The sequence below is a fragment of the Notamacropus eugenii genome, chromosome 2 (genome assembly GCF_028372415.1).
Source record: "Notamacropus eugenii isolate mMacEug1 chromosome 2, mMacEug1.pri_v2, whole genome shotgun sequence".
Classification (NCBI taxonomy): Eukaryota; Metazoa; Chordata; class Mammalia; order Diprotodontia; family Macropodidae; genus Notamacropus; species Notamacropus eugenii.
The window spans coordinates 89,646,202-89,673,548 of record NC_092873.1 but is presented as its reverse complement, the minus strand read 5'-3'; the positions used below and the strand labels follow the sequence as shown (position 1 = coordinate 89,673,548).

At 43.6% G+C, this 27,347-nt stretch overlaps 1 protein-coding gene across 2 annotated transcripts in view; it reads right to left on the bottom strand.

Moving 5' to 3' along the window:
* ITPR3 (inositol 1,4,5-trisphosphate receptor type 3) overlaps positions 1-27,347 on the bottom strand; it is a 121,419-nt gene that overhangs the window by 37,997 nt on the left and 56,075 nt on the right. For both annotated transcript variants that reach the window (XR_011974168.1, XM_072641780.1), the window contains exons 10-28: positions 26,755-26,805; positions 26,333-26,475; positions 25,538-25,637; positions 25,233-25,393; positions 22,592-22,733; positions 20,963-21,124; positions 19,863-20,035; positions 17,433-17,552; positions 16,147-16,329; positions 13,841-14,092; positions 13,499-13,643; positions 10,295-10,439; positions 7,081-7,277; positions 6,023-6,152; positions 4,321-4,378; positions 3,408-3,573; positions 1,724-1,885; positions 1,505-1,579; positions 450-575 (exon numbers count right to left, since the gene is read on the bottom strand). Coding sequence is in view for 1 of the 2 variants with exons in the window: in XM_072641780.1 (XP_072497881.1) it covers positions 450-575; positions 1,505-1,579; positions 1,724-1,885; positions 3,408-3,573; positions 4,321-4,378; positions 6,023-6,152; positions 7,081-7,277; positions 10,295-10,439; positions 13,499-13,643; positions 13,841-14,092; positions 16,147-16,329; positions 17,433-17,552; positions 19,863-20,035; positions 20,963-21,124; positions 22,592-22,733; positions 25,233-25,393; positions 25,538-25,637; positions 26,333-26,475; positions 26,755-26,805 (2,691 nt within the window). In the remaining variant the exon portion in view is untranslated. The remainder of the gene's footprint in view (positions 1-449; positions 576-1,504; positions 1,580-1,723; positions 1,886-3,407; positions 3,574-4,320; positions 4,379-6,022; positions 6,153-7,080; positions 7,278-10,294; positions 10,440-13,498; positions 13,644-13,840; positions 14,093-16,146; positions 16,330-17,432; positions 17,553-19,862; positions 20,036-20,962; positions 21,125-22,591; positions 22,734-25,232; positions 25,394-25,537; positions 25,638-26,332; positions 26,476-26,754; positions 26,806-27,347) is intronic.

Genomic DNA, 27,347 nt, shown 5'->3' with positions numbered 1-27,347 from the left:
ATACCAGAGAAGAAGTCTGAAATATTATATAATAGTACACACTTTATGCATTTTTTAGTTTCTAAGCTTTTTCTGTGTCATCTTGTGGCTTTGCAGACCTTCCTCAAAATTCCCATTTTAATTTCTTTTGTTCACCCATGATATATCAAAGCCACGATGGGGAAAGTTGAGATGTAGAAGGGATAACTATATTATTATTAGGAGGTGGTGTGAAGGTGAGAAGTCAGAAATCATATTCAAGGTCAAGCCTCAGAAGTGAAGTCATGGTGAACTACCAAAGGTCATTGTCAGGGTAAAGAGGGAGGGATTCCAGGTAAGGGTTAGGGCTTGAGGTCAGAGTGATAACTGGATGAGAATTAGGATATAGGGGCAGAGACATAGGAAAAAGTGAGGGTTGAAGGTTAGGTCAGAGTCAGGGTAAGGAATTAGGTTTAGGGATCAATCCTCACCTTTTCATATGGGATCTGTAGCAGGTCCAACATGACTTTATGAGCATCCATGTTCTTGAGCAACCTCTGCTGTTTCTTCCGCATCTGCTCTCCGACACCACACATCTTGTTCAGTCGTTCAAGGATCTGGGGGAAAGGAATTAGAGGAAAAAGGAACTTGGAAAACACGTGTGCCTCCCTCCTGCCCCTTAACCAAGTCTGTGCTTCTGAGGCAGGGGCAGGAAACCCTAGAAGGGGTGAAATTGTGCCCTCCTGGGTATGAATGCTACGCTCCAGAATATTAACAAAAGGAACCTGAGAATGAAAAAGAGTTTCCAGGAAGATCAAATGAATCATTGAGAAAAACTAGGAGCTGTCAAAATGTCTCGATTCTACTCATCAAATAAATGAACAGAGAAATAGATAGATAAATAAATGAGTGGATAGATAGATGAATGACTGAATAAGGAAATTATCTAATTATGAAACTGAATTTAAGAGAATTCAACCTGAAGCTTCAATGTAAAAAAAAAAATCCTAATAAAAAACCAGATAGTATCACCTGCTATATTTTATTACATTTTCTCCCAGGTTCACTACCAGGATCTCCATTTCAAAAGGAGCCCAGGGTCTCCCAGCTCCCCTCATGATTGTCTGGTCTCTTCCCCCTTTTCCCCCTTTTCCCTCTCCTAGTCCTGTCCCTTTGCAGAGGCTTTTCCTTTCCTCCCCTTCCAGCTTTTATGTGTTATCTTTTCCCACTAAAATGTAAGCTCTTTGAGGATAGGAACCATCTTTTTTTGTTCTATTTTTATGCCTGGGCTTAGCACCAAGTCTGGCATATAGTAAGCACTTAAAGAAATGCTTTATCTAGCTAGCTAGATATATATCTGTCTATTAGAAAGTTGTTTGGCTAGAAGGTGGGAGGTGTGAGGGTAACCAAAGTTCATAGCTAATTCAGATGACCTTTGGAAGTATGTGAATCTGAAGTGTAGCTTCCCTCCCTAGAACCAGGACTCCTACTCCCCAGAGCCCAGTCTCTCAATGCCTTCTGACCCTCTCCAGTCCCAACTACTCACCCCCTTGACGATCTGATAGTTTTCACTGCTTTTCTCTCCAGGTGGTTGGATGAAGCCTTCCTCATCTGTGGGGTGCTGGGAGCATGGAAAGAAAGGGTCAAAGTTAAGGACCAGGGTCAGGTGATGGTCCAGACTCAAGTCCACACTTTCTTCCACTAAGGCCCTCATTGGTGTCTGCCCCTGCTCTTGTCCCTCACGCCTCCCTCCTATCTTCCTTACCTCTTTCTTCTCCTTCTTCTCATCCACTACCTCCTCTCCTTTGTTGCTACCCTTTTTATCCACCCACAGTTCTGACTTCTCCACCATAGTCCGAAGCCGATCCAGCTCAGACTTGATCACTTTGTAGTTTTCCACATCCTGGGCGGAGATCAGTAGCTGCACCTAAGGGAGAAAATGAGCAAGGATAAAGCTAGACGAAATGCCTCAAATTCTCTACAATCTGGCCCTAACCACTTCCCTCTTCAACCTTGTTTTCCATTAGCTTTCTAATGCAGGAAGCATATTGCAACAGAAAGAGCACTGAATTTGGAGAGCTAAGCTTGAAGTTATGGAACCGGAATTCAAATCCCTACTCTGTCTGTCACTCCCTGGACGCAGCTCGGAGGTATGGTAGATGGAGCACTGGTTGAGGAATCAGGAAGACCTGAGTTCAAATCTTGATGCAGACATATTTATTAGCTGTGTGACTGAGCAAATAAGTCACAAATTCATTCAGCCTCTTTGCCCTTATCTGTAAAATGGGGATAGTAATAGTACCTATCTCAAAAGGTTATTGTGAGAATCAAATCAGAATATAATAGATATATATTTAAGTGTTTGTATATATCTGTTATATATGTATGTGTGCATGTATCTACATATCTATATCTATGTTTCTCTCTCTACATATAATATATGTATGTATATGTACATACACATACACAGGACTGTATAGTCCTTTATAAACCTTAAAAGCATTATATAGATTTTTGCTGTTATCATTATTACTACCTGGCATTGGGCAAGTTGCTTAAACTCTCTAGGTCAGGGGTGGGGAATATGAGGCCACATGTGGCCCTCTAGGTCCTCGAATGTGGCCCTTTAATTGAATCCAGACTTCACAGAACAAAACCCTGTCACCAAAGGATTTGTTCTGTAAAACTTGCACTCAGTCAAAAGGCCACACCCAAGGACCTAGAAGGCCACATATGACCTCAAGGTCACAGGTTCCCCATCCCTGCTTTAGACCTTCCCTCCTCACTCCCTAGTCTGCTGGAAAACCCACCACTACAGAGGCCCCTTCCTCCATTTGCTTTCCCCTCCTCCCTCAGTCCAGTTATGGGAAGACACTTTGCCTCTACTGGAGTCACCCTTCATCTCTGCCTTCCCCCTTCCTGAAGTTGCTTAAATGATCATGGAGCTTGGATGGAATGAGATTCAATAGCTCCAACTTCTAGCCAGATAGAGGACCACTGCTCTGCTCCTATGCCCTAGGAGACCCTCTGTCTCCCAGGACTATCATCAGATGGCTGGGTCCTCCCACTTGACCCATTGCTGAATCCGTAAGACCTCTAGGCTTTCCCCTTTGTCCTGCAGTAAAACTTTCTTTTATGTGTCATTTCCTCCAATTAGAATATGAGCTCTTAACAACAATTATTTCAATTTTTCTAATTGCATACCCAGAGCTTAGCACATAGTAGCCACTTAATCCCTGCCCTCCCTACCCCCACAAGGCTGTTGGAAAAAACCAGTAGAAAGAAGTGTGAGAGACACCACCACCCCGGCAGATATTATTTTAATTCAGGTGGAACTGGCCCTCATGAGGCTGATGGCTCTTCCAGGAGGATTTACAGGCTTGAGGGGGTGGAGGTGAGGGTGCAGGGAGGGGGTGAAGGCAGGCAAGCAGGGCATGTAGGGACCTCACCTGTTTGAAGGTGTGTATGACCTCCTGGCGTTGGCTGAAGTGTTTGAAAAGCAGCTGCAGAGAGCCAGAGACCAGAGGGGCGTAGTCGTGCATAGTGAGGTGGATCAACACCCTTAAGAACATGCGCCCGCCTTCATCATCCACTTCTAGCATGCTGCTGGTCTTCCTGCTTAGGCAGGGAAAGAAGCGAGGGAGAGAGGGAAGGAGAGAGAAGGAGAAAAAAGAGGAGAGAAAGGAGAGAAGGAGGAAGGGAGGGAGGGGAGAAAAAGAGAGAGGGAGGGAGAGGAAGGGAGGAAATGAAGGAAGGAGAGAAGAAAAGAAAGAGGGAGGGAAGGACAAAAGAAGGAATGAAATGAGGGAAGGAGAAAAAGAAATAGAAAACAAAGGAAAGAGGGAAGAAAGGAAGGAAAAGAGAAGAATTATAAAGAAGGAATGTCCTTGCTGCTCTCTCAGAAGTTGCGGTTCATGGAGGAGGGTGAATGGCAAAACTCCAGGACAAGGGTAAACATACTTCAAAGAAACCTTAAAAGAGGAACTGCCCCTCATTTTACGCTAACCTATATCTATCTGATGGGAAGTTAGTTCTGCCTGTTTAAACAAAGACCCTCCTGCCCTGGATGAACTGAGGATGGATCCAGACAGAAACTGGAACAAGCAAGGTGCTCTCTGAGCACAGGTGCACCCAAGTAGCCCTTGCTGAGCTTGGGGGAGAGGGAGGATTGGAGGGGGGAGGCTGTGTCTCAGGGAGCCCGGAGGCAGGAAAGGGGGAAAGCCGTAGGAATATGGCTTTACATCCATATCCATTCTGAGAAACCTTCTGGCCATGGGCTTCTGGTCTGTCACTTGCCATGAGAGTAAGCTCCTCTTCCCCCATTATACAGAGCCTCCGGTGGAGAGACCTGGGCTTACTCACCCCATTCCAAACATAGCCTCTGCTTGCTCCCCAATCCGATCCAGGTTCATGTTAGCAGCTGTTAGGGATGAAATACAGAAGGAAGGGGAGAAAGGGGATATTTTTCAGACAGTCAGAGATTGAGGGATCAAGCTAGCTGATCTCCTTTGCCCATCTGCAGACCTCTATCCCTCTATCTTTCTCTACAAAAAAAAAGCACATGGCCCATAAGGGGTAATCAGATTCAATCAATCAACAAATGTTTATTAACAACCTCCTATGTGCCAGACACTGTGCCAACTGCTGGGGATGTAAAAAGAGGCCAAAGTTTCACAATCTACTTAGGGAGACAATACACAAACAAATACACAAACAAGTTTTATATATATATATGGATAAAAAGGAACAGAAGGAAACAGAGGGAAAGCAATAGAATTAGGAGGGTCTCAGAGAGGTTTCCTATAAAAAATGAGATTTTAGTTTCAACTTAAAGGAAGCATAGAAAGGCAGAGATGATGAGGGAGAAGATTCCAGGCATGGGGGACAGTCAGAGAAAATGCCCAAAGCTTAGTGATGGAGCTAAGCTCCGCAGCCAGGAGGTCAGTGTCATTGAATTCAATAGTATGTGTTGGGAAGTAAGACTAGAAAGGCAGGACGCCAGGTTATGAAGGACTTTGGAGGCCAGAGCATTTTGTATTTGATCCTGGAGGTGATGGGGAGCCACTGGAGTTTACTGGGTAGGGGTCAGACCCACTGTTTAGGAAAATCATTTTGATGGCAAATGGAGGATGGATTGCAGAAGGGAGAGGACCCAAGGCAAGCAGACAGATGCATCAACAGGCTCCCAATCTCTTCTATGAATCTCGAAAGGTGCAACTGAAGTGAATCCACTTTACATCATGGTGATGGGGTGCTGTGTAAAATGTTGGGAAGGGTACAAGGAAACCTGAGGTCTAATCCCTGCTCTGACAATAACTTCAAGCCTAGTCATTTCCCCTTTGTGTGCCTCTGTTTCCTTCTCTGTAAAGAGAATGGAAGGGATCAAATAGATGCTCTCACTAAGGGTTTACTTCCAGTTGCCACATTTTTGGGGGTTCTGTGACTTGATTAAACAAGTGACTTCACATCTTTGGGCCTCTGCTTTTTCCCTGTTAAATAGGGCTAATAATAATATCTGACCTGCCTACCTCCCACGTCTTACAGTAAAGAACACAACAGATAATGGCAGTGGGAGTACCCACCTCCTGACAAAAAGATGATGGACCACATATGCAGAATAAGACATATTTTGCAGACATGTCCAATGTGGGAATTTATCTTGTTTGACTATGTGTATCTATTACAAGGATTTTGTTTTCCTTTTTCTTCTCCAGTGGAGAGAGAAAATAAATTCTTGTTAGGTGAGAAAAATAAAATTTAACAAAATAAAAAGATACTAAAGGAAAACTTATCAGGGCAGAGGGCAAGCTCTATAAGGAGAAGTAAGAGTTGGCTGCCTCGAGGCAGGAGACAGGGAGTGGAGAAAGGCAGAGAAAAGACAAGGTGACAATAAGGACTGTGGGGAGCTTATCCTGGGTCTACCATGATTTCCCCATGTGGTCTCGCACAAGTCTCTCAATGTCAATGAGCCCGTTCTAGGCAAGGCAAGAAGACAGCCTTCCCCAGCCTGCCCTCCCCAGCAGAAAGGAAGACCCTGGATACAGAAGAGCCCAGGGACCCTTACTTGTGGAGTCAAAAGCTGGAGCTGTCCCATCAGCCCCACTGTCTTGCATGGGGAAAACCTCTACAAACTCCTTCTTGAAGACTGAGAGCAGGTAGGAGATGCGATAATCCAGCCGCACGTTGAGAATAAACTGTTGGGAAAATGAAGAAGGTGAAGTCTCCACTGAGCCCACCTTCACAACCTCCCCCCCATCACGGGGGGGGCATATTCTTTTCAGTAATTGATAGTGGCAAATAAGTGTGAATAGTCCCAAACTCTGATTCTTTTTTTAAGCCAACTTCCATTTGTATCTTGGATGCATTTGACACTTTACTAGAACTATGAATGTGCCTGATATTTCAGAAATTCACAACATATCAAACCAAATGGAGCCCTGCCCATTGGCTTCTGTTTCATTTCTTTCTGCCCCCACTACATGCATGGGCAGCAGATCACCACTCAGATGGATGCAAAGCACCACAGTCTGCCTCACTCTGACTTTCAGTCTCAAATTTTCCTCCATCAGAATTCTGTCCTCCCAATTACCCTGAGAGGAAACCCTTGAAATACAGGGCTATTATTATTACTTCCTATCCCAGTATTGTACCTGCTCACCACCCAAACTATAGGGGGCAGTTGGACAGATGCCAACCTAGCAGTGATTCTCTAGCCTGAAACAAAGAGGAGTGTAGCTACTTGGTCCAATGGAGACAGCACCAGGCCTGGAGTCAGGATGACTTCAGTTCAAATCCAACCTTCCTAGCTATGTGACCTAAATAAATCATTTAACCTATTTGCCTCAGTTTCCTCAACTGTAAAATGGAGATTAAAATAGCACCTACCTCACAGGGTTGTTATGAGGATGAATTAATGCTTAACACAGTGCTTGGCATAGTAGGTGATATATATATATACACACACATATATATGTGTGTATATATGTATGCATGTATAAATATACACATACATGCATATATACATACATGTATGTATATATATACATATACATACATATACATATATACATATATATGCTTATGCCTTTTCTCTTTCTCTCTCCCCCCTGCCATCCCAACTACCTGCAGGATTTCTAGGATTTTGAGTTTGGTCTCCATCACCACAATGTCTTCATTCTCCTCGAACTTTCCCCGGTCCATTGACTCCTGGGTCCCAGCAGTAGGGAGGCTGGGAGCACTGAAGATGGACTGCTTACGGCTCAGCACCATGGTGGACATCATCTGCCCTACCCCCTGGATGGACCGACGAACATTTTTCCCTGGAGGAGATTGGGGTAAAAGCCAGATATATTCAGTGACATTGGAACAGGAAGGATAAGGTAAGGTAGGCAGAAGATGCTCTGTCACTCCCTTCCCTCCCCCCTCCAATGGGTTTCATTCACCTCTTCCACACTTTATAAGTAAAGAAAAGCCTGAGTCCTTCCTGCCCTCACATCTAAACTCCATCCTATCCTGAGGGTCTCCTCCTCTGTCCTGGAGGCTGCACTAGGAGCTGGGAGGGAATATAAAGGAATGAGGAGACAAGATCCCTGTCCTCAGAGAACTCTCAATCAGATCCTATCCTCAGGAACTCCCAGTGTAACCAAGGAGACAGGCTATCCCATACACATACATAACCACTCTCCGATGCAGGAATCGGATATAACAACTGCTACTGCCCTTACTCCCAAACTAACTTCTATTTGGCAACTTTATTTCTTCACTTTACATTTATGTTGCATATATTTACAAGTGTATCTGTCTCCCCCACTAAAATGTAACTCCTTGAAGACAGGTATGTTTCATTCTTTATACCTTGTTATCTCTGGCACATAGTAGGCACTTAAAAAATGATTGATTAAATTAATTGATTACATAATCTGGGTATATACATGAAGCAAGGGGACAGAGCATAAAAGAGCAGTAAGGAAGGGGCAGGATTAATCAGGGAAGGCTACCTACCCATTAATGAGTTCTAATTTAAGTTTGGGAGGCAAGGTATTTGGATAAATGACAAGATGAGTCAGGTAGGAGAGGAGAAAGACCTGTAGGAGGGAGGTATGTGAAGGTATCTAGCAGACACAGCCCTGGGCCTGGAGGAAGACCTGAGTTCAAATTCAATCTCAGATACTTATGAGCTATGTGACCCTAGGCAAGGTCACTTAACCTCTCTTTGCCTTGATTTCTTGATCTGTAAAATAGGGATAATAACAACACCTGCCTCCCACGGTTGTCATAAGGATCAAATGAGATACCATTTGTAAAGTGCTCAGCCAAGTACCTGGGCACATAGTAGGCATTATATAAATGCTAACTATGATCATATGGATGATGTTGACAGGGTAGTGAACAGGTCAGTCTGGGGCTCAACGAGAAATGAGACTGGGAATGGAATTAACGTGGGCCTTGGTGGATGGCATCTTGAAGGCCAATCTGAGATTAGATTTGACATTAATGTACATAAAGAGTCATCAGCTACTTCTCTGGTGGCAAAGAACTGGGAATTGAGGGGATGCCCATCAGATGGGGAATGGCTGGTCAAGCTGTGGCATATGGTTGTAATGGAATACTATTGTGCCACAAGAAACGATGAGCAGGATGATTCAGAAAAACCTGGAAAGACTTGCATGAACTGATGGCGAGTGAAATGAGCAGAACCAGGAGAACTTTGTACACAGTAACAGCCACATTGTACAAGGATCATCTGTGAATGACTTAGCTCTGCTCAGCAATATAATGATCCAAGACAATAACAAAGGACCCATGATGAAAAATGCTATCCGCCTCCAGAGAAAGAACTGATAGAATCTGAATACAGATTGAAGAATACTATTTTTCACTTTTTTTCAGTTCTTTTTTTTTTGGTTCAAGTTTTCTTCTACAAAATGACAAATATGGAAATATTTGCACATGTATAACGTATATCAAATCTCTTGCCATCTTAGGGAGGGGGGGAAGGGAGGGAGGGAGTGATATAATTTGGAACTCAAAGTTTTTTTAAAAGAATGTTAAAATTGTTTTTATATGTAATTGGGAAAAATAAAAATATTATTTCAAAAGTGCATATAATAGATATTCTAAAAAAATACATGTACATATATAGTATACATACACACACATAAAGAGCTGGCTAGGCTTTGGGATTATATCTCTTCCATCAGACTGGAAGATTTCTGAGGGCAGGCTTGTGTCCCTCATACCAGACTGGGAGCTCCCTAAGAGTAAGATGTGTTTCCCTGGTGAGACTGGAAGTTTCCTAACGTAAGAAACTTTGTCTCCTTCCTGAGATTAGAAGCTCCCCTCTGTGGGATTGAGTCTATCAGTTAACCAGCATTTGTTAAGTGGCTACTATAGGTACTTGACAATCAATCAATCAATAGTAAGTGCCAGGCCCTGTGCTAAGTACTGACACAGACTCCTTGTCTCTAGGAGACCTGCAGGGGGTACCCAGCCTGGCCCATTCAGGGGGGAGGAAAGAGAGAGGGGGTAAGCAAGGGCCAGAATGAGGAAAAATGGATTTATCTGGTGGTAGAGTGAATTGTCATTTGGCACAGCATGAGTATATCTGAACCTAAATCCTGGAATGCAGGCCTCAGGGAGAATCTAAGAACTCTCAGCCAATTCAGAATGCATCATTATCCTATTTCTAACAGAGAGAGTCAAGAAACCTGCATTCATAAAATCTCAGGATCTCAGAACTGGAAATCATTTCAGAGGCAAACAACAGGATTTCCCTCAACAAACTTCAATAGTCTGATGACCATCTTTCCACATGACTGGTTTCCTTGTCAATCCCATGCCTTATTTTATGCCTTTAAAGATAACATATAAGTCCCAGAGACTGACAAGGAGGTCCATGACACAAACAATGGTTAAGAACACCTGTTCTATAAAATCCTTGACAAACGATCATCTGAGTCTTAGATGAAAGTCTTCTGGTGATAGAGAACTCACTAGCTCCACAGAATAATTCTAATAAGAAAGGTTTTGCTTACACAGATAAGAACCCAAATATGCCTCTTTAATCTCCCATCTATTGCTTCTTGCTGGTGCTTTTAGGACCAGACAGATCAAGTCTAGTCCTTCTTCCAGGTGATAACCTTTCAAAGACTCCAAGGCAGCTATCATGGCCCCCGAACGCTCACCTCCAAGTCTTCTCTTAATTAGACTAAACAACCCAGGTTCCTTTACCTGAGTCTTGCCTGACAGGGTTTTGAGACATATCACCCCACCCCCACCATCCTGACTGCCTTTGCCTGTCTGGTCAGGAGAGTCCCATCCAGGGCCCCAGTCTCACCCCCAGGATCTTCACTGTAGGCCTGCAACAAGACTGGGGGGCCCTGTACACAGTCAATGATGCCCAGCAACGTCCGGGTGAGCCGAAGCAGCTCACTGAAGCTGTAGAAGCCAAAGTAGATGAGGTTGTGGGCCAAGCTGACGACCTGTAGTGGGTTGTTGGGGAGAAAGAAAAGAGAAAAGGACTGAAGAAGGCTCCAGGCTGGTGATGCACAGGCTGAGAGGGTATGGGACTGGAGATCATCACAGGAATAAAAAGAACTCCACAGTTCTTTGGAGCTTTAGGGTTTTGAAAACGTTTTCTTATACTATAAGGCTGTGAAGTAGGCAGTGTAAGTATTATTAACCTCTTTTTAGAGGAAGAAATTAACATTCAGAAAAGTTAAGTAACTTGCCCAAGGTCAGGAAGCAAGCTAGAAGCCTAGCTAGGATTCAAAGCAGGATTTTGGTGTTTGTTTAAATCTTTTTTCCCCTTTGCACCATTCATTATCCCAAGAGGTATAAAAAGTGAATCATTTTAAGAGATAGCTAGGAGGCACAGGACTAGAGCAGTGGACTTGGAGTCTGTAAGACCTGAGTTTGAGACCAGCCTCAGATGCACATTTGCTGTGTAACCCTGCCCAGTCATTTAATCTCTCTCTGCCTCAGTTTCCTCATCTGCAAAACAGTAATAACAGTACTGATCTCAGGATTGCTATGAGGATCAAATGTGTAGCTTGTACATGAGATTCTGGTATAAATATTAGCTATCATTATTATTATTATTATATGAAGAATTTAGATAAATTCCTCAGTGTGAGATTCATGCTGAATTCTTAGAAGAAACTCAGTCTTTGAGATAGCTCAGTGGATAGAGCACCAGATCTGGAGTCAGGAAGATATGAGTTCAAATTCAGCCTCACTCAATAGCTGTTTGACCCTGATTGCCTCAGTTTCTTCATCTGTAAAATGAGTTGGGGAAGGAAATGGCAGACCACTCCAGCATCTTTGCCAAATGGGGTCAGGAAAAGTTAGAGATGACTGAACAACAACAAGGTCTTTGAGGAGGGATGGCTTCAGAGAACACCTGTGCCCTTGGTCCTAAGGGATCTTAGGCTGGGAGACACTGTCATGGGCTTAGGACCCTAGGAAACCAAACTTCTAGTGGTCGAAGCAACACATCTGGAATCAAGGAAACTGAAATTCAAACCCAGCACTAGGCACTTAGGAGTTGTAACATGGGACAAATCAGCTAAGCTCAACCTCAGTTTGTTTACCTGTAAAGCAGGGATCATAATTGCACATACCTCCCAGAGTAGATGTCAGGATAAAAGGAAATAATATTTGTAAATAGCTTTGCCAGCCTTCAAGCATTATGTAAATGTTAGCTTATGACTGTTATTATTAAACAAGGGGTAGTTTGGAGGTAGGCTGGAAAGACATCGGGCAGCAGCCATCCAAAAGAGTGACTCGATTCTGCCGCGTATCTTTTGTTCTGTAGAAAGAGGCTGACATAGTAAGTTTGGAACAAGGGCGTATGCTGGCTAAGAGGACTTTCTTAGCCCAGGAACCAAAGCAGCAAAGAAAGACAATGGGTGTGGGGGAAGGGGAGATGTTCTGGCTGAACTGTTGGAGGTCATATGGGATAAGGACTAACTGGAAGGAGGCTGAGAGAATCCCTAAAGTAAATGCCTGGCCGCAAATTGTGAGTAGGCTCTTTACCCAACCCCTACTGGGTAATAGAGAAAAGCCCACCTCCAGGCAATACCCTCCAGGTTTTCAGTATCCCCCTTAGCATCAGATTTCCTCTTTGCTACCCAGGAAGCGATTTAGACAAGGGGTGTTCACAGAATCACAGAAGAATCACACAGGCTCTCAGCTGAAAGGGACCTCAGAGATCACAGTCCAACCCCCTTATTTTTGCTGATAAGGAAACTGGTGTTCAGAGGGGGAAATGACTCACATGTTGAGCTATTTCCAGAAAAGCCAGAACTAACAACTCACATTTCCATAACACTTTCAGATTTACAAAGAGCTTTTCTCACACTGGCCCTTTTAGGTGAGTAGGGTTACATTTGGGGCCTTTTTGGTTTTAGTTGTTTTTTTCTTTGGACAGACTTGAGATTCAATTAGCATTCCTAAATGAAGATATCTCCTCTACTAATGCAGATCAGCAACCACTCTGCAGTTTAGGGTTTTAGAAAGTTGCCTGAGGCACTGAGAGGTGAGTATCACACAGTGAGTGTGTCAGGAGTGGGACTGGAACCCAGGTCTCCCAGACTCTAAGGCTGTCTGATCTCTACATTCCATCTCCCATCTCCAAATCTTTACACTGGCTATCTATCCCCTGTGCCTGGAATGCTCTCCCTCCTAAAAGCCCTGGCTTCCTCAAAGATTTGGCTAACATGCCATTTTCTATAGGAGACCTTTCCTGGTTTCCCCAAACACTTGTATTTTCTCTTCTAAAGTTATCTTCCATCAGTTCCGTTTGCACCTTGTATGTACCTGCCTATTCACATGTTGTCTTCTATTATAATGTAAACTTCTGGAAGGCAAGGACTATTTTTTATTTCTTTGTATCTCCAGAACTTAGCAGGAAGCCTGACACATTTGATGGCTGATTGATTATGTCTGTTGATTGATTATGCCAAACTATTATTATTACCTCCATTTTACAAATGAGAACGCGACGCAAAGAGAGGGAGTAACTTGTCGAAGCTCACATAGTAAGCAGCAAGGTCAGGATTCGAATCCAGGTCTCTAGTGCCATAAAGGCATCATGGGGCTTTGCTTGACCTACCTTGGGGGATGAATCTAGAGAAAACAAGAGAATCTCAGCATGTTCATTTTGAGAAGGGACCTCATTGGTCCTTTCTAGTTGGCCCCATCCCTGAAAGGAATCCCTGCCTTAACATCCCTGACAAGTGGTCATCCCACCACTCTGTTTGTGTCTAGAAACCAGCCCCCTTCCTACCTAGTATCTAACAGGAATTTCAGAAACGTTTGTTGGTTGATTTCTCATCCTATTCCTTGGGCCTTCTTTCACGTGGCTCTATGCCCCCCATTTTACAGATGAGGAAACTGAAGCAATTAAAGATGAAGTGACTTGTCCAGGGTCAAACAACTAGTAAGTATCTGAGGTCATATTTGAACTCAGGTCTTCCCAACTCCAGACCAGGTGCTCCATCCACTGTATCACCTAGCTGCTTGGCCACAAAGGTCCTACCTCAAAGGTGAGCTTGTTCTTCTCTTCATTGGCAAAGGGCACGGCCTCACTGACTACATTGTTGAGATAGTCTTCTACAAACTCCATGGTGTTGGCAAATTTATTCTTCTTATCGTCCCGAGAGTCATTGAGGTTGGAATCGTAGCTAGAAGAATGGGCATCAGTTGGGAAGAGTAGGGAGAAAGGAAGGGAGGTAGGGGAAACAAGTCCCTTCCTTCTCCCTCAGTTCTTCCCCCCACCTCAATCTAGAAGGGAACCCATTTTTCAACCTCTGGCCCCAGTTCCTTATTTCCTGTCCCTCTTCCTTATGGTCCCTTTGGCTCTCATGGGCCCAGGCCTCACTCCTTGATGGTGATGGCTGTGGGGATCTCTGTCCAAAGGCGGGCGAACTTGACTGGGGTGACGAGTTCCTGTGGGTCTCGGTCCACATGCACATGCAGCATGAGATGACAAAAGGAGGCACGTAGATCAAAGGGTAGCATCTCATCCGCCATGCACAGGAAGATCAAATCCACACCCAGCTGTTGGGAGATCTCATGGATGGCCAGATACTGGCGGTCCAGACACATGCGGGCAAACAGCTTCAGCTGGTATCTATGGCAGGGAAGGAAGGGGAAAGAAGGGTGGGGGGGAGGAGTGAAGGGGCATAGAGGGTGGGAAGAAGATGAAAGGGGAGTGAGGAATCACAAAACCTCAGAGCTAGAATGGACCTCGGAAATCCTCTGGTCTGTACTTGAGAAGAGATCTTCTCTGGTAATCAGTAACAAACATTTATTGAGCACCGACTATGTGCCAAGCACTGGGTTAGAGGCTAGTGAAGACTTCCAGACTTCAAGGACGCTATATTCTATCTATCAAAGGAGGTAATATGTATATACAAGGTAAGCACGAAGTAATTTAGGGGAGAAGGCATCACCAATTAAGGGGATCAGGAAAGGCTTCCTATAAAAGCTGGCATTTGAGTTGCAATGTGAAGGGAACAAGGCATTCTGCAAGATGGAGGTGAGAAGGGAGTCCATTCCAGACAAGGGAGACAAATAATGCAAAGACACAGTTGGGAGATAGCATGTCATGGGTATATGGAAGAGCAAGAAGACCAGTTCACCTGACAGTAAGATGTGTGAAAGAGAGTAATGTATTATTATTAATAAGGCCAGAAAAGTAGATTGGGGCTAGGCTGGGGAGAGCTTTTCATGCCAAACGCAGCTGCTTATATCTGATCCTAAAGGCAATAGGGAGCCACTGGAGTTTATTGAACAGGTGAGTGACATAGTCAAATCTGTGTGTGTGTGTGTGTGTGTGTGTGTGTGTGTGTGTGTGTGTGTTTTTAAGGAAGGTCACTGGCAGCTAGATAGATGATGGCTTAGAATAAGAAGAGACTTGAAGCTTTACAATATCTCTGGCAAGTAGTCATCCAGCATCTGCTCAAAGACTTCCAGGTAAGAGGAACTCACTAACTCCCACGGGAAATATATGTTACTTTTGGACAGCTCTAATTGTTGTTTTTTCCCCTTTTCAGGCCCAAACCTGCCTCTCTGAAGCTTCTACCTATTGCTCCTGTTTCATGGGTTTAAGCAGAATAAACCCTACCCCTCCATCCTATGGAAGCCTTTCAGATACTTAAATACAATTTAAGAAGGGGCAGCAAGTGGGTGGGGACAGGGGCAGGGTAAAGGTAGGAGGGGGAGGAAGAAGGAAACTATGGCTGTGTCTGCCCAGGATGAGTCAAAGGATGATGTTTAAACTGCAGTGGGAGGGATCTAGATTAGACTAGGAATCAGCAATTTACAGGGTTTGCAAGCCAAATTTTCCTGTATTCACTCTCCCTAGCTGAGGGACGAGGAGCCAGGATGGGGGAAGGGGAAGCAGCTTGCCCAAGAGGCAGTTACACTCCAAGGTCACATCAGCTAACACCAGCAGGGATTCACTGGCTATCAACCCAGCGAAAGGACAGGACTCGAAGCAATAGCAGTGGGGAGAGGGATGGAGGAAGCAAAAAAGCAGAGACTGTAGGAGATGGCATCCACAATTGTACTGAGGGCTGGCCCACTCCAAACTTGCAGATCACCTTTGGCGTTGTAGCACGAGTCACCAACCCCTGGTCTGGATAGCTTGGTAGTGTCTGGACTTGGAGACAGGAATACCTGAGGTGGAATTTGCCTCAGACTTTTACTAACAGTGTGACCCTGGGCAAGTCACTTAACCTCTATCTCCCTTAGGCTCCTCATCTATACAATAATATAGAAATTTTATAAAAATAATAACAATAGCATTTTTCCTTCCATGGTTGTTGTGAGAATCAAATAAGAAATACAAGTGATGTACTTTGCAAACCTTAAATATACAAATCAACAATCTTATCATTATCATCATCACCAGTGATGAAGAGGATGATCATTTTAAAAAACCAGTTACAGGACTTCCACCTATAAGGGAGAGAGATCCATTCTGAGGATCTTTTATAGAAAGAGTCATTTAAACAAAAAGGTGAGTCGCTTGCTCTGCTCCCCCCCATAGGGGATGGAGTATGGGCTGAGATGTGAAGGAAGTTGTGGAGTGTAAGAGGCAGAGGGGAGGAGGGGGGCCATTCCAGTGCGGGAGGGGCTGCAGGGATGGTTGGCTTGGATGGGCTCCACGGGGCTCCCTACCTGTAGTAGCTGAGCACGTTCTCGTCGTGGGCGTTGCCTGCCCGGGCCTCCTGGGCCAGCTGCCGAATGCTTTTCTCATGGTGTTCATTGTTCTTGTCACTCCAAGTTAACCAGACTTCCTCCTCTGAGTATTCAATGCTCAAGTATTCATGGGACTGAGACATTTCCTTCACTGGCCTCAGCCTGCGAAGAAAACACCCCCTCAGCTTGAGCCCCAGCTTGAGGGCCCCTTTCTTCTAGAACCCTGGGGTTCTTCTAAAACCCTAACCCAACTTACTCTCAAATCTGAGGAAATCAGAGACTATGAGAACTGGGAGAACCCCTGGAGATCACACAGTCTACACAGGGGTATGCCGGAGCCAGCTCAGATGGCTTTGAGACAACCAGTTGTTTTCATTTTCAGAGTGAGCATGTACACTTCAGAAACCAAACATTTCAAATTGATTTACTGTTCTGTTCATTGTCTATAAGTAACAGAGTGATGGGAAAATGCATTCGTAATGTAGATTAAATTTAAAAGTGTATCTGAGCACTCCTTTTTTGGGGGGGAGGGAAATTTGTTGTAAACACATACCAGCACACTCCTGAAGTCACAAGGTTCCCTAGAAGATGTTCTGTCTAACCTTCTCATTTTGTACATCATTAGAACCACTGAACTAGAGCTCGGAAGGACCTTAGGGGCCACTGAGTTCAACTCTAATATTTTATAGATGAGGAAACTGAGACCCATAGTGACTTGCCACCATCACATAGTTATTAAATGTCCCAAGCAGCATTTGAACCCAGGTCCTTTCACTCTAAATTAGTGGGGGGTTTTACTGTACCATGGGTAGCATCCCTTCTGTCACAATGTGAACAGGTTGCATTGCAAGGGGATCTGATTCAGTAAAGACCCTAGAAGTTATGTCTTTATTGATATGGGTCCCTTCACAAGGTGATCCATCTAAGTCTTACCAAAAAGAGTGCAACATATCTTATTCCTCCTTTATATTTCCAACAGTATCTCACCCTGTGCTCATTACATGCTAGAGCTGTTCAACAAATATATTTAAGCTGGGGAGAGGGGGAGGGAAGAAGACGTGCAAGAATTTCAACATGAACTCCTAGATGTATCCCCTGGTTCTCTGGTTGGGGGAGTAAGGGGTGATTGAAATCAAGATGAGGGATCTTAGTCTCCTAGGAGAGAAACAATCCTGGCTTGGACCCAAGGAGTGGGAGAGGACTAGGCAGGGCCTTGATCATCAAGGAGGAAAGAGAAGTAAATGGGGAAAAGCCCCAGCCCTCACTCTGTCTTGATGAGAATGTCGCTGTTCTTGGGGTCCAGGACACATTTGCAGATGAGCTCCTGGGTGACAGGGATGGCAATGTGGTTGGACACACACAAGTCAGAGAGATAGTCCAGGAACCTGAAGAAATAAGCAAAGAAGGAGTCAGTTTGCGGGGGCCTGGTTATGGTGCCCATCAAGTGGGGATGACTTTACAAATCATGGTAGATGAATGTAAAGGAATATTGCTGCTTTGTAAGAACTGCTGAAAGGGGCAGTTTCCGAGAAACCTGGGAAAACGTGTAGGAACTGATGAAGACAAAACTGAGCAGAACCAAGGAAACTATACAATATATAACATTACAAAGACAGTTTTTCAAAGACTTAAAGAACTCTGATCATGCAATGATGAACCACAATTCCAGAGGATTGCTGAAGAAGAATGCTACTTATCTCCTGCCAGAGAAGTAGTGGATTCAAGGTACAGAAGAAAACACTTATTTTTGGACATCGACCAATGCAAGAATTCATTTTGCTTAACTATGCATATTTATCTGAGGGCAACTAGGTGGTACAGGAGATAGCCGGGAAGCCTGAGTTCATATCCAACCTCAGACCCTTACTATGTATGCCTGGGCAAGTCATTTAACCTCTAAAAGCCTCAGTTTCCTCATTTGTAAAATGGGGATAATAATAGCATCTGCCTCCCAGAGCTGCTGTGAGGATCAAATGAGAAAATATTTTTAAGTGCCTGGAACATAGTAGGTGCTATATAAATATTAGCAATTATTATTACAAGTGTTTGAGTTTTCTTTTTTTAATGGGGGAGCCCTCTACTGGGAGGGAAAGAGAACGTTGTTATTAACTGAAAAAATTGAATTTAGAGCCACCAAGTTGTTCTTTCTCAACAGATCCATATTAATTCTTCCCCAGAGGATCTCCCACATTCCCCTACCACCACCACCTTGAAACCTCTCCTGATAACTCCAACTAATAGTCTCATCCTCAATTTACTTTGTTTTACTTTGTATATATTAAATATTTATTTATATGTGTGTATATATTATATATATATGTATGTATGTAAAATGTAAACTCCTTGAGTCCAGGAACTTTTAATAAAAATAATAGTTAGCATTTATTTAGAATTTTAAGGTTTACCAAGCACTTTACAAATATTTTATACTCACAACAATACTGGGAAGTAGGGGTATTTCATTATCCCCTTTTGACAGATAAGGAAACTGAGGGAGATAGGTTAAATGACTTGCCTAGGGTCACACAATTAAGTGTCTAAGGAAGAATGTGAACCCTAGTCTTCTCAGTTCCAAGTCTTGTGCTATATCTACTGTGCCACCTAGCTACCTAGGAGGCACCTAATAAATGTGTCACTGACTGATTGACTGTGGAGAGAGGCCAGAGTTGATAGATTCTGAGTTGGAAGGGGCCTCAGAAGTAATGGAGTCTGACTCCTACCCAAATCATGAGTCCTATCTACAATATCCCCAATAAATACCCATTAGTTCCTGTTGTCAAAGACCTCTAGGAACAGCCAAGTTACTCTCAGTCACAGCAGCCTATTCAATACTTTGATAACTCTGATCAGGGGTTAGAGGTGGGACTCTTGGGTTGTCCTATAATCTCCCTCAGAACTTGCTACCCAACTGGGTTTGACTCAAGAATCACTTTAGCAATGACTTCATCCTTTCTTCAAGTAATTTTAGTGAGAGTGACCAACAAGAAATGAGGTAAGTGAGTGGGAGAGGTGAAGGACTGAGAATAAGTGGAGAGTCACATGATCACCATCATGGCTTAACAGGAAGACAGAAGTCAAATGTGGGGGGAGTAGAAAAATGAGAGATGGAGTAAATAGGTATAGGGAGGGGAGATGAATGAGTACAAGGAGAGTGTGATGATAAATGGAGGTTATGTTGAGGGTGAATGGTGGTGAGTAGGGTGGTAAGTGAGTGATAAATTAGAAAGACGGTAAGATAAGGAGGTGAACAGAGAGGGAAAGTGAATGGAAGGTAAAGGGATGAGTTGGGAACAAATGAAGGATAAGAAGGATGAGATGAAGGTAAGTAAGAATAGATAGGGGAGGGGAATAGGGAAGTTAGAGATAGAATGAAGGGATAGATATAAAGTGCAGGGTAAGCAGATGAATTGGGAATTAACAGAAGGCAGAGGAATAAGGAGAAAATCAGTAGAGTGAATGGGAAGTAAGTAGGAGATGGAAGATGAATAGGGGTGAGTTAGCTTAAGTGTGAAGGGAGAACAGAAGATGAAAAGGAGGATAAGTACAAATGACAGAAGAGGATAAGTTAAGAATGAATGAAGAAATAGGGGGATGAGACTGAGTAAATGAAAAAGTAGAGGGATGACTGCAGTGTGATGGGGGACATTGGATGTACAAGCGAGGGACATATGGGGGAAAAGGAGCAGTCCCCTGACCTGGGCTCCCGATTCTTGCGCACAAGGCTCACAAATGTCTCCACTTCAGTCTTAGTAATGTGCTTCTCCAAGAGTTTTCGGTTGTTGTGCAACAAGGCAGTGATGGTGTCCTCAGCGAGGATGTCATAGCCAATCTGTGACTGCATCATCCCAAACTGCTTGGCTATATGCTCCTGGAAAGGATAGGATTGAGGACAGATCAAAAAGAGCCCAACACCATGTTTCCTGGTTCTGCCCCACAATCTTCCCTTCTCTCCAAACTCTGAAGGGCCTGGATGGATGGGGGTGGGGGGGTGGAGGGAGAAGAGAAGAAGGGACAGAAGAGAGATCAAAGACTTAACAGGACTTAATCTATGGGAAGGAGACAGCCTCTCCTGGCCTTGAAAGTCAAACAGAAGAGTTTCAATTTTAATAGGGACGCAATAGAAAGCTACTGATGTGCAGTGATAGTGGAAAGACCATTGGCTCCAGAATTAGAGAGAAACAGGGTTTAAATCCCACTTGTGACAATTACTACCTTTGTAACCTTGAGCAAATCACAACTTCAATAGGTCTCAGTTTCCTTATCTGTAAAATGAGGAGGTTGGACCAAATGGCTTTTGAGGTCCCTTCCAACTCTTCTAGATCTACAATCCCATAAGATTTTTGAGTAGAAGGATGACAGGATCAGAGGTACACAAGAGGAAGATTATCCCAGCAGTTCATGAAAGTTGAATACAAGAGGGAAGATGGAAAACCTGAAAGAAGCAGTAGTGTAGACAAGCAGCAACAAGGGTCTAAACTAGGGTAGGGTTAATGATGATAGAGGGGAAATGAGAGATGAAGAAGGGACTATAGAGGTGGGACTGATTAGATTTGGGATATAAGAGGTGAGAGGAGAGGGAAAGACTGAAAATAAATATGGGAGATCCAGTGAACTGTGGTTCCAATGACAGAATCTGTTTAGAAGGAAAGATTTTAAGCTCAGCCAGGGAGCTAGCCAAGTTCTCCTGTTGGCCCAAAGTGTTCCAATCCCTCATGACCATTCCCAGGGAGCACCAGACGTAGAGAGGTAGAGAGGGCACAGGGAAACAGGGTCAAAGCTGGAAAAGCAAGCTCACCTGGTTCTTCCGATAATCCTCCTGGGAATGCCTCAGGACACGGTAGCAGAGGCGGAACATGTGTTGGTAGGGGGCATTTTTCTGATCAGATAACTCCTCCAGCCTTACCAGTGGACCTTCACCACCCTTGTCCCGGAACGGAGCCTTCAGGATTCCAAAGATCTAGGGATCCCAATGACAGCAAGAGAAGAAAGTGAAGCCCCAAATCCTAATCTTAACCCTTAATCAACCTTAGGTCCCACTCTCCTCCTACTCTTTGGTCTACCCTGAATTTTAAACCTAATCTTAAAACTTTTTCCCCTTTTTTTTTTCTGTACCAAGTCAGATAGGTATTTCCATACAGATATTAGAAATGAAAAAGAGGATTGTATATGAAACTACAGATCTCTATTATATACAGTTTGATTTTCTTTTTAAGAATAATAATAAATTTAAATCATAGTTTTCAAAGCTGTCCTGTTTGTGCTTCTTTCCAAATTTTTCTTCTCTGTATTTAAAAAAATGCCTTAATGATCATTTTTCTTCCTTTTTACCCTTCTTATTACCCACACTGTATTCCCCTCACCCTTCTACCTACCACCATAAGAAAGAGAGAAAAGAATGAAGGAAGGAAGGAAGGAAGGAAGGAAGAGGAAAAACAAAGGAAGGAAGGAAAGAAAATAGGAAGGGAGGGGGGAGGGAGGAAGGGAAAAGAATAGCCCATGTAACAAATATGCATAGTCAAAGAAAGCAAATTCCTACTTGGCTATATCTGAAAAATATACATCTTATTCTGCATCCTGACTCTATCACCTCTCTCAAGAGGGCTGCATGAATTATAATTGGTTATTGCATTTGCCTGAGTTCTCAACTAATTCAAACTCTTCCCCTTGTCCCAAAGCCTTTCCCAGCGGAAAGACCATACACTATGGAACCAAAAAACTAAGATTCAACCTTTCCCCCTGATTCTTATTACCTCTATGACTCTGAACAATGAACTTAACCTCCTGGAGCCTCAATTTTCTCATCTGTAAATTGAGGCAGTCAGACTTGATGCCCTCTAAGATCCTTTTTTTCTTCTCAATCTACCCCATTTTAACCCTAACATGGCCTAATTTTACTTCTAACCCTAACTATAACCCTATTCCTCACCCTAATCCTAATTCTAACCCTTCAAAACAATTTTTATCTTAACATTAATCTTAAATTGAATCCTCTCCTTTAACCTTAACTCTCACAACGGAAAACCACTTGGTTTTGGACTCAGAGGCTCTTCAAATCTGGCTCTTGACAGTGAAGTCACATTACATCCATGGGCCTCAGTTCCCTCATCTGTAAAATGAAGGGATTGAACTAGATGTCTTCTGAGGTCCTTTCCAACTTCGGATCCATAATCCTATGACCCTTCTAAAATTGCTCCAACCAAACCCATCCCTAAATCTTGCTCACTGTCTCAGAGGGAGAGAGACACTTGAAGAAGGAGAAATAGCTCATCCTGGACACCAGAGGGAGGCTGATCTACAAGTAAAATGTGACGTTCTACTCTAGATCTAGATTCAAGGTTGGGGATTACCTGCAGTAGGGAGATTTGGGGTCAAGAAAGGGAATAATGACAAGGAAGCTAAATGCAAACAAACAAGAGATACACACCTGCTTGAGTATGTTCTGCTCCCGCATTAGTTTCTGCCGCTCTCGGTTGGGTTTGGTCACCATGATGTCCAGAACACTCTGCCCATTGTTGGGGACATCACTAACAAAGAATACCAGGTCCTCCAGCAACTGAATGACAAACCTGAAAGCAGGTTAAAGAATAATACTTAAGAAATTACCTGGTGCCTTTCCCTCCCAAAATCAGTCTATTTGGGGATAGCTCACGATCTGTCCACAACAGTAAAATAAATCTCTACAGGGTCAATCCCAGCTGAAAAATATCCAGAAGAAGGTTTATATCCTTAATCCTGGCGTTTAAGGCTCTCCACAATTTAGGACCAATCTACCTTTCTAGCTCTAGCTCCCACTGGACCCCTATATATACCTTCCTATACGACCAAAAGGGTTTTTTCATTGTGTACATGACTTTCCTCCACATCTTTGCTTATGTTGTAAAACATAACCTGTAAAACAACCTCCCTCTCCTTTTGTACCTAAATAATCCTAGTCACCTTTTAGGAAACAGCTCAAGTTCCCTTTCAACTCAATTGTTAAGTACCTTCTATGTTCATATCGAGTGGGTAGGTAATGCAGTGGATAAAAAGTGCCCTGTCTGGAGTCAGGAAAACTCATTTTCCTTAAGTTCAAATCTCCTGTCAGACAATTACAATCGTTGTGACCCTGGGCAGATCATTTTACCCTGTTTGCCTCAGTTACCTGTAAAATGAGCTGGAGAAGGAAATGGCAAACTACTCCAGCATCTTTGCCAAGGAAACCCTAAATGGGGTCATGAAGAGTTGGCCACAACTGAACAACAAAATGTTCATATCAGATTGGGGATAGCGACTGGCCCTGTTATTTCATTGGCTAAGGAACTCCAGAACGAGGATACCCCACTCCCACCCCAACTGATTAGTATCTTCTCTCCACCTTACAGATTTAGAATTGGTTAGAGCCCAGAGAGGTTGTGCTCTAAGCACACAGTCACCGTTTTCCAGAAGCTGGATTAGAACTCAGGTCTTTGTGACTCTGAGGCCAGATCCCTATCCATTATGTCATACTGCCCCTCGAAAATCAGAAAAAGGTCTCCTAATGAAAGTGGTGTTTGAATGAGATTAATTCTAAATTCCTAAATCTGATGACCCTGTACCCTAAGTACAGTGCTTTGTAAACTGTACAATGCTAGAGAAGTGTAAATTATTATTGTTATTTGCAGGGGTGGGGGGTAGGGCAGCAGCTGGAGGGGCATCCTAGAGAACAGTTAGGAGACTATTAGAATAATCCAGGTAAGAGGAAGGGAAGGAGAATTTGGAACTTAAAATTTTTCAAAATTAACGTTAAAAATTATGTTTACTCAGAAAATAAAATATAAAAAAAACCAATTCAGGCAAGGGATAATAAGGCCTAAATTAGTGTATTGGCTGTGCAGTGAAGAGGAAGAGATAGATGCAAAGAAGTTGATAGTACTTTGCAACGGATGAAAGGGAACAGGAGCCAGTCCTAGGATTTCACTGGTGCAGGGGACTCTTGGCTGAGAACAATCCTTCTACCAGTGCAGATTGGCACCTTCTCTGCAATTTATCATCTTATTAGTCTAGAGTATGGAGAAGTTAAGTGATTTTCCCAGGGTCACACAGCCACTATGTATCAGGTAGGATCTGAACCCAAGTTCCTTGGCTCCATGATCAACTTTCCACTTAAGTGGGGTAATACAGTGGACAGATCATGAGGCTTGGAGACAGGAAGACCTGAGGTCAAATCCGACCTCTGACACTTACTAGCTGTGTCACCCTGAGCAAATCACTTCACCCTGTTTGTCTCAGTTTCCTCATCTGTAAAATTAGTTGGAGAATGAAATGGCAAAATACTCTAGCATCTTTGCCAAGAAAACTCCATATGGGGTCATAAAGAATCAGACGTAACTAAAATGACTGAACAACACCATTTGAGTGGTAATAATGACTCATAAATCTATAATTCTCACAAAAGAGAAAAGTGATTAGATATGGGAGGTAAGGGAGAAGTTAAAATCAAAGATGATTCTAGGATGGACGTGTGCCAGCAAATATCTAATAAATGTCTCTCAAAAACAACAGCACATCTTTAAGTTTAATCTTCATTAATAAAAGTTTCTCCATAACTTTCTTAAATATAGAAAATCAACAAAACAGCAAACCAAACCCTGACCTGCAGCATTTGCTGATTTCTGAGGCATAAATGCTGACACTGAACATCTAACAATTGGCTCCCTTGAACATGTAAGAGCTGGTTCCAGTATACTGCCACTCAAGGGGATTCCCTGATCACCCCTGCTATACTTATATGCAGCCTAAATGTGCCTCTCTTCACCTGCCCTCCACCCCATACTTCCTAGTTCTACCCTTTTGAGCCAAGCAGAACAAAGCTAATCATTATTTTCTGTGGGGCTGGTCTTAAAATACTTGAAGACAGCTATCATATCCCTTTAAAAAGGTTTTCTCTTTCCCAGACTATATATTTCCATCTCTTCACTGGATCAATGGATCCTCAATTTGGTAGTCTCCATTAATCCATTAAAATTGATTGTAGGGAGGAGGACATTCAACTTGTTGACTAAATAAGAAACAAATCAGTTGATGACTCGTGTGCCCAAGAGGGCTACCTGCGGTCATTCTGGCTGATGAAACCCTCATTGAGCTTCTCCACAGCACTGGCCAACATAGAACTGGCATCATTGGCAAAGTCAAGGTCTCGGATCTCAGACACTGGCACAGAGACGATAGCAAAGGCTTCTTTGTCTTCTTTGGTGGGGCAGGTGCCCAGCTGCAATGACCTGGAGTTAGCCTCATGGTCCCAACAGGGAATGACTCCTTCTCATCCCCTCCTCCACAGACTCCCCTCACAACAATTCTCACTTTCTCTTTCTCCTTCCCTCCCTTCCTTCCTTTCTGGAAGGCTGGATAGTACCATGAGTCGGATGGGCCGCTCCTCCTCGATGTCAATGGGAACATTTGTGCTCTGGATCCAAGTGTTGGTGCAGAGATGGCGCAGCCGAACATAGGAGTTTCTGGCACAAAGAGATCAGGGGTCATACAAAGATCATGAAATCACAGAGAGGTCAGTGGTCACTTAAAGTTCAGAGGTCTCACCCCATGGGCAGAAGCTCATGCGGTGAGAGGGGATGCAAGGTGGTATAGAAGCGATAGGTCATATATAACCTCACTCTTGCCTAACAATGTTGTTTTTGTTTTTTTCCAGAAAGCCCTGTGAACTATGAGGTAGAAAGGACAGGTATCATAATCCCTGTTTCAAGTTTAGAGAAACAAGTTTAGAGAAGGGAAATGACCTGCCCACGGTTATACAACTACTTGGTGATAGAACCTCACCTCATGCCCTAACTACTGCCATATAGTACAGATAGAGCAGAGAATACAGGGTAAGGGACGTTCCAGCACCCATACAGCCTCATACAACCTAGGTCCTGCCACCAATATCCATACACATGTTCCTTGCCCTGATTCTCCAGCATAGGGTGGACTTGGAGTCAAGAACACTTCAGTGTAAACTGCCTCCCATACAGGATATCTAGGATATACTATGTATGGGCTTAGGCAAGTCACTTCACCCCTGTGCCTCAGTTTCCTCATCAGTAAAATGATGTGTTTAGACTTGACTCGAATGCCCTTTCCAGCTCTAAATCTATAATCTTATGATGCTTCTATGATCCCTCTCTCAGGATCAGGATCAAGAAGGGATGCAAACCTAGGCACAAAAGAGTCAGTCTTCTGCAGTGTGGTGGGATCGAGCTCAAAGAGAGAAGCAATGTCATTCCCATGGGGCACAGCCACAAGTCGGTATTTGATCTTCTCACCAGCATTTCTTCGGCCACTTCTTCCCTGGGATGCCTAAGGGAAATATGACCTCCTCAAACCTCAGTCCTTCCCATTCTCTTCAACAGTGTTAGCTTCAGAACCTTCTAGTCTCCCTTCTGCACCCTACTCCCTCAAGGGGCCCAGAACCCCCCCAGCTCCCTGGCTGCTTGGCCCGGTCTACGGAAGCCCTCTCCTCTCTAATCGTTCAACAAATATTTCTTAAGCACCTACTACTATATGCCAGGAACTATATTAGACACAAGACCAACAACCAAATAATAAGACAGTCCCTGTCCTCAAATAGCCACTTACGGTTCCTGCAGCTTTCGGTTCTCCTGAATCACCCTTGTAGCTGGGGTTTTCCTAGAAAAGGAAAAAAGGATATTAACTGGCCTGCTCCATCGACGTCAGTGAAACAATAGCTAGCATTTATACAGCATTTTCAGGCTTGCAAAGCACTTTGCATAGGTGATCTCTTGATCACCTGGGAAGTGGATGTTATTATCACCCCTATTTTACAGATGAGGAAACTGAGACTGAGAGGGGTTAAATGGCTTGCCCAACTCATAGAGCTAAATCTAAGGCAGAATTTGAAGTCAAGTCTCTTCTCTGAATCCTAGTCCAACACTCCATGTACTATATAGTAAATGCAGAGTATTTTTTTTAAGTACCAAGCCATACCCACACCACACTGAAATGGAAGATGAGAAAACATCTACAGGCCCCTAGAGGGTTAGGCAGGTGTTTCCTCACCCTTCCATATTTTAAGCTGTCAGCACAGGCACTGGCTGTGGGCACTTCCAGCTTCAGAAGGAATCAGAGTTTTAGGAGGGACCTTAGGGATCATCTAGTCTAAGCCCCAATTCTGCAAATGAGGCCCAAAGAGGTTAATGGATCTACCTATG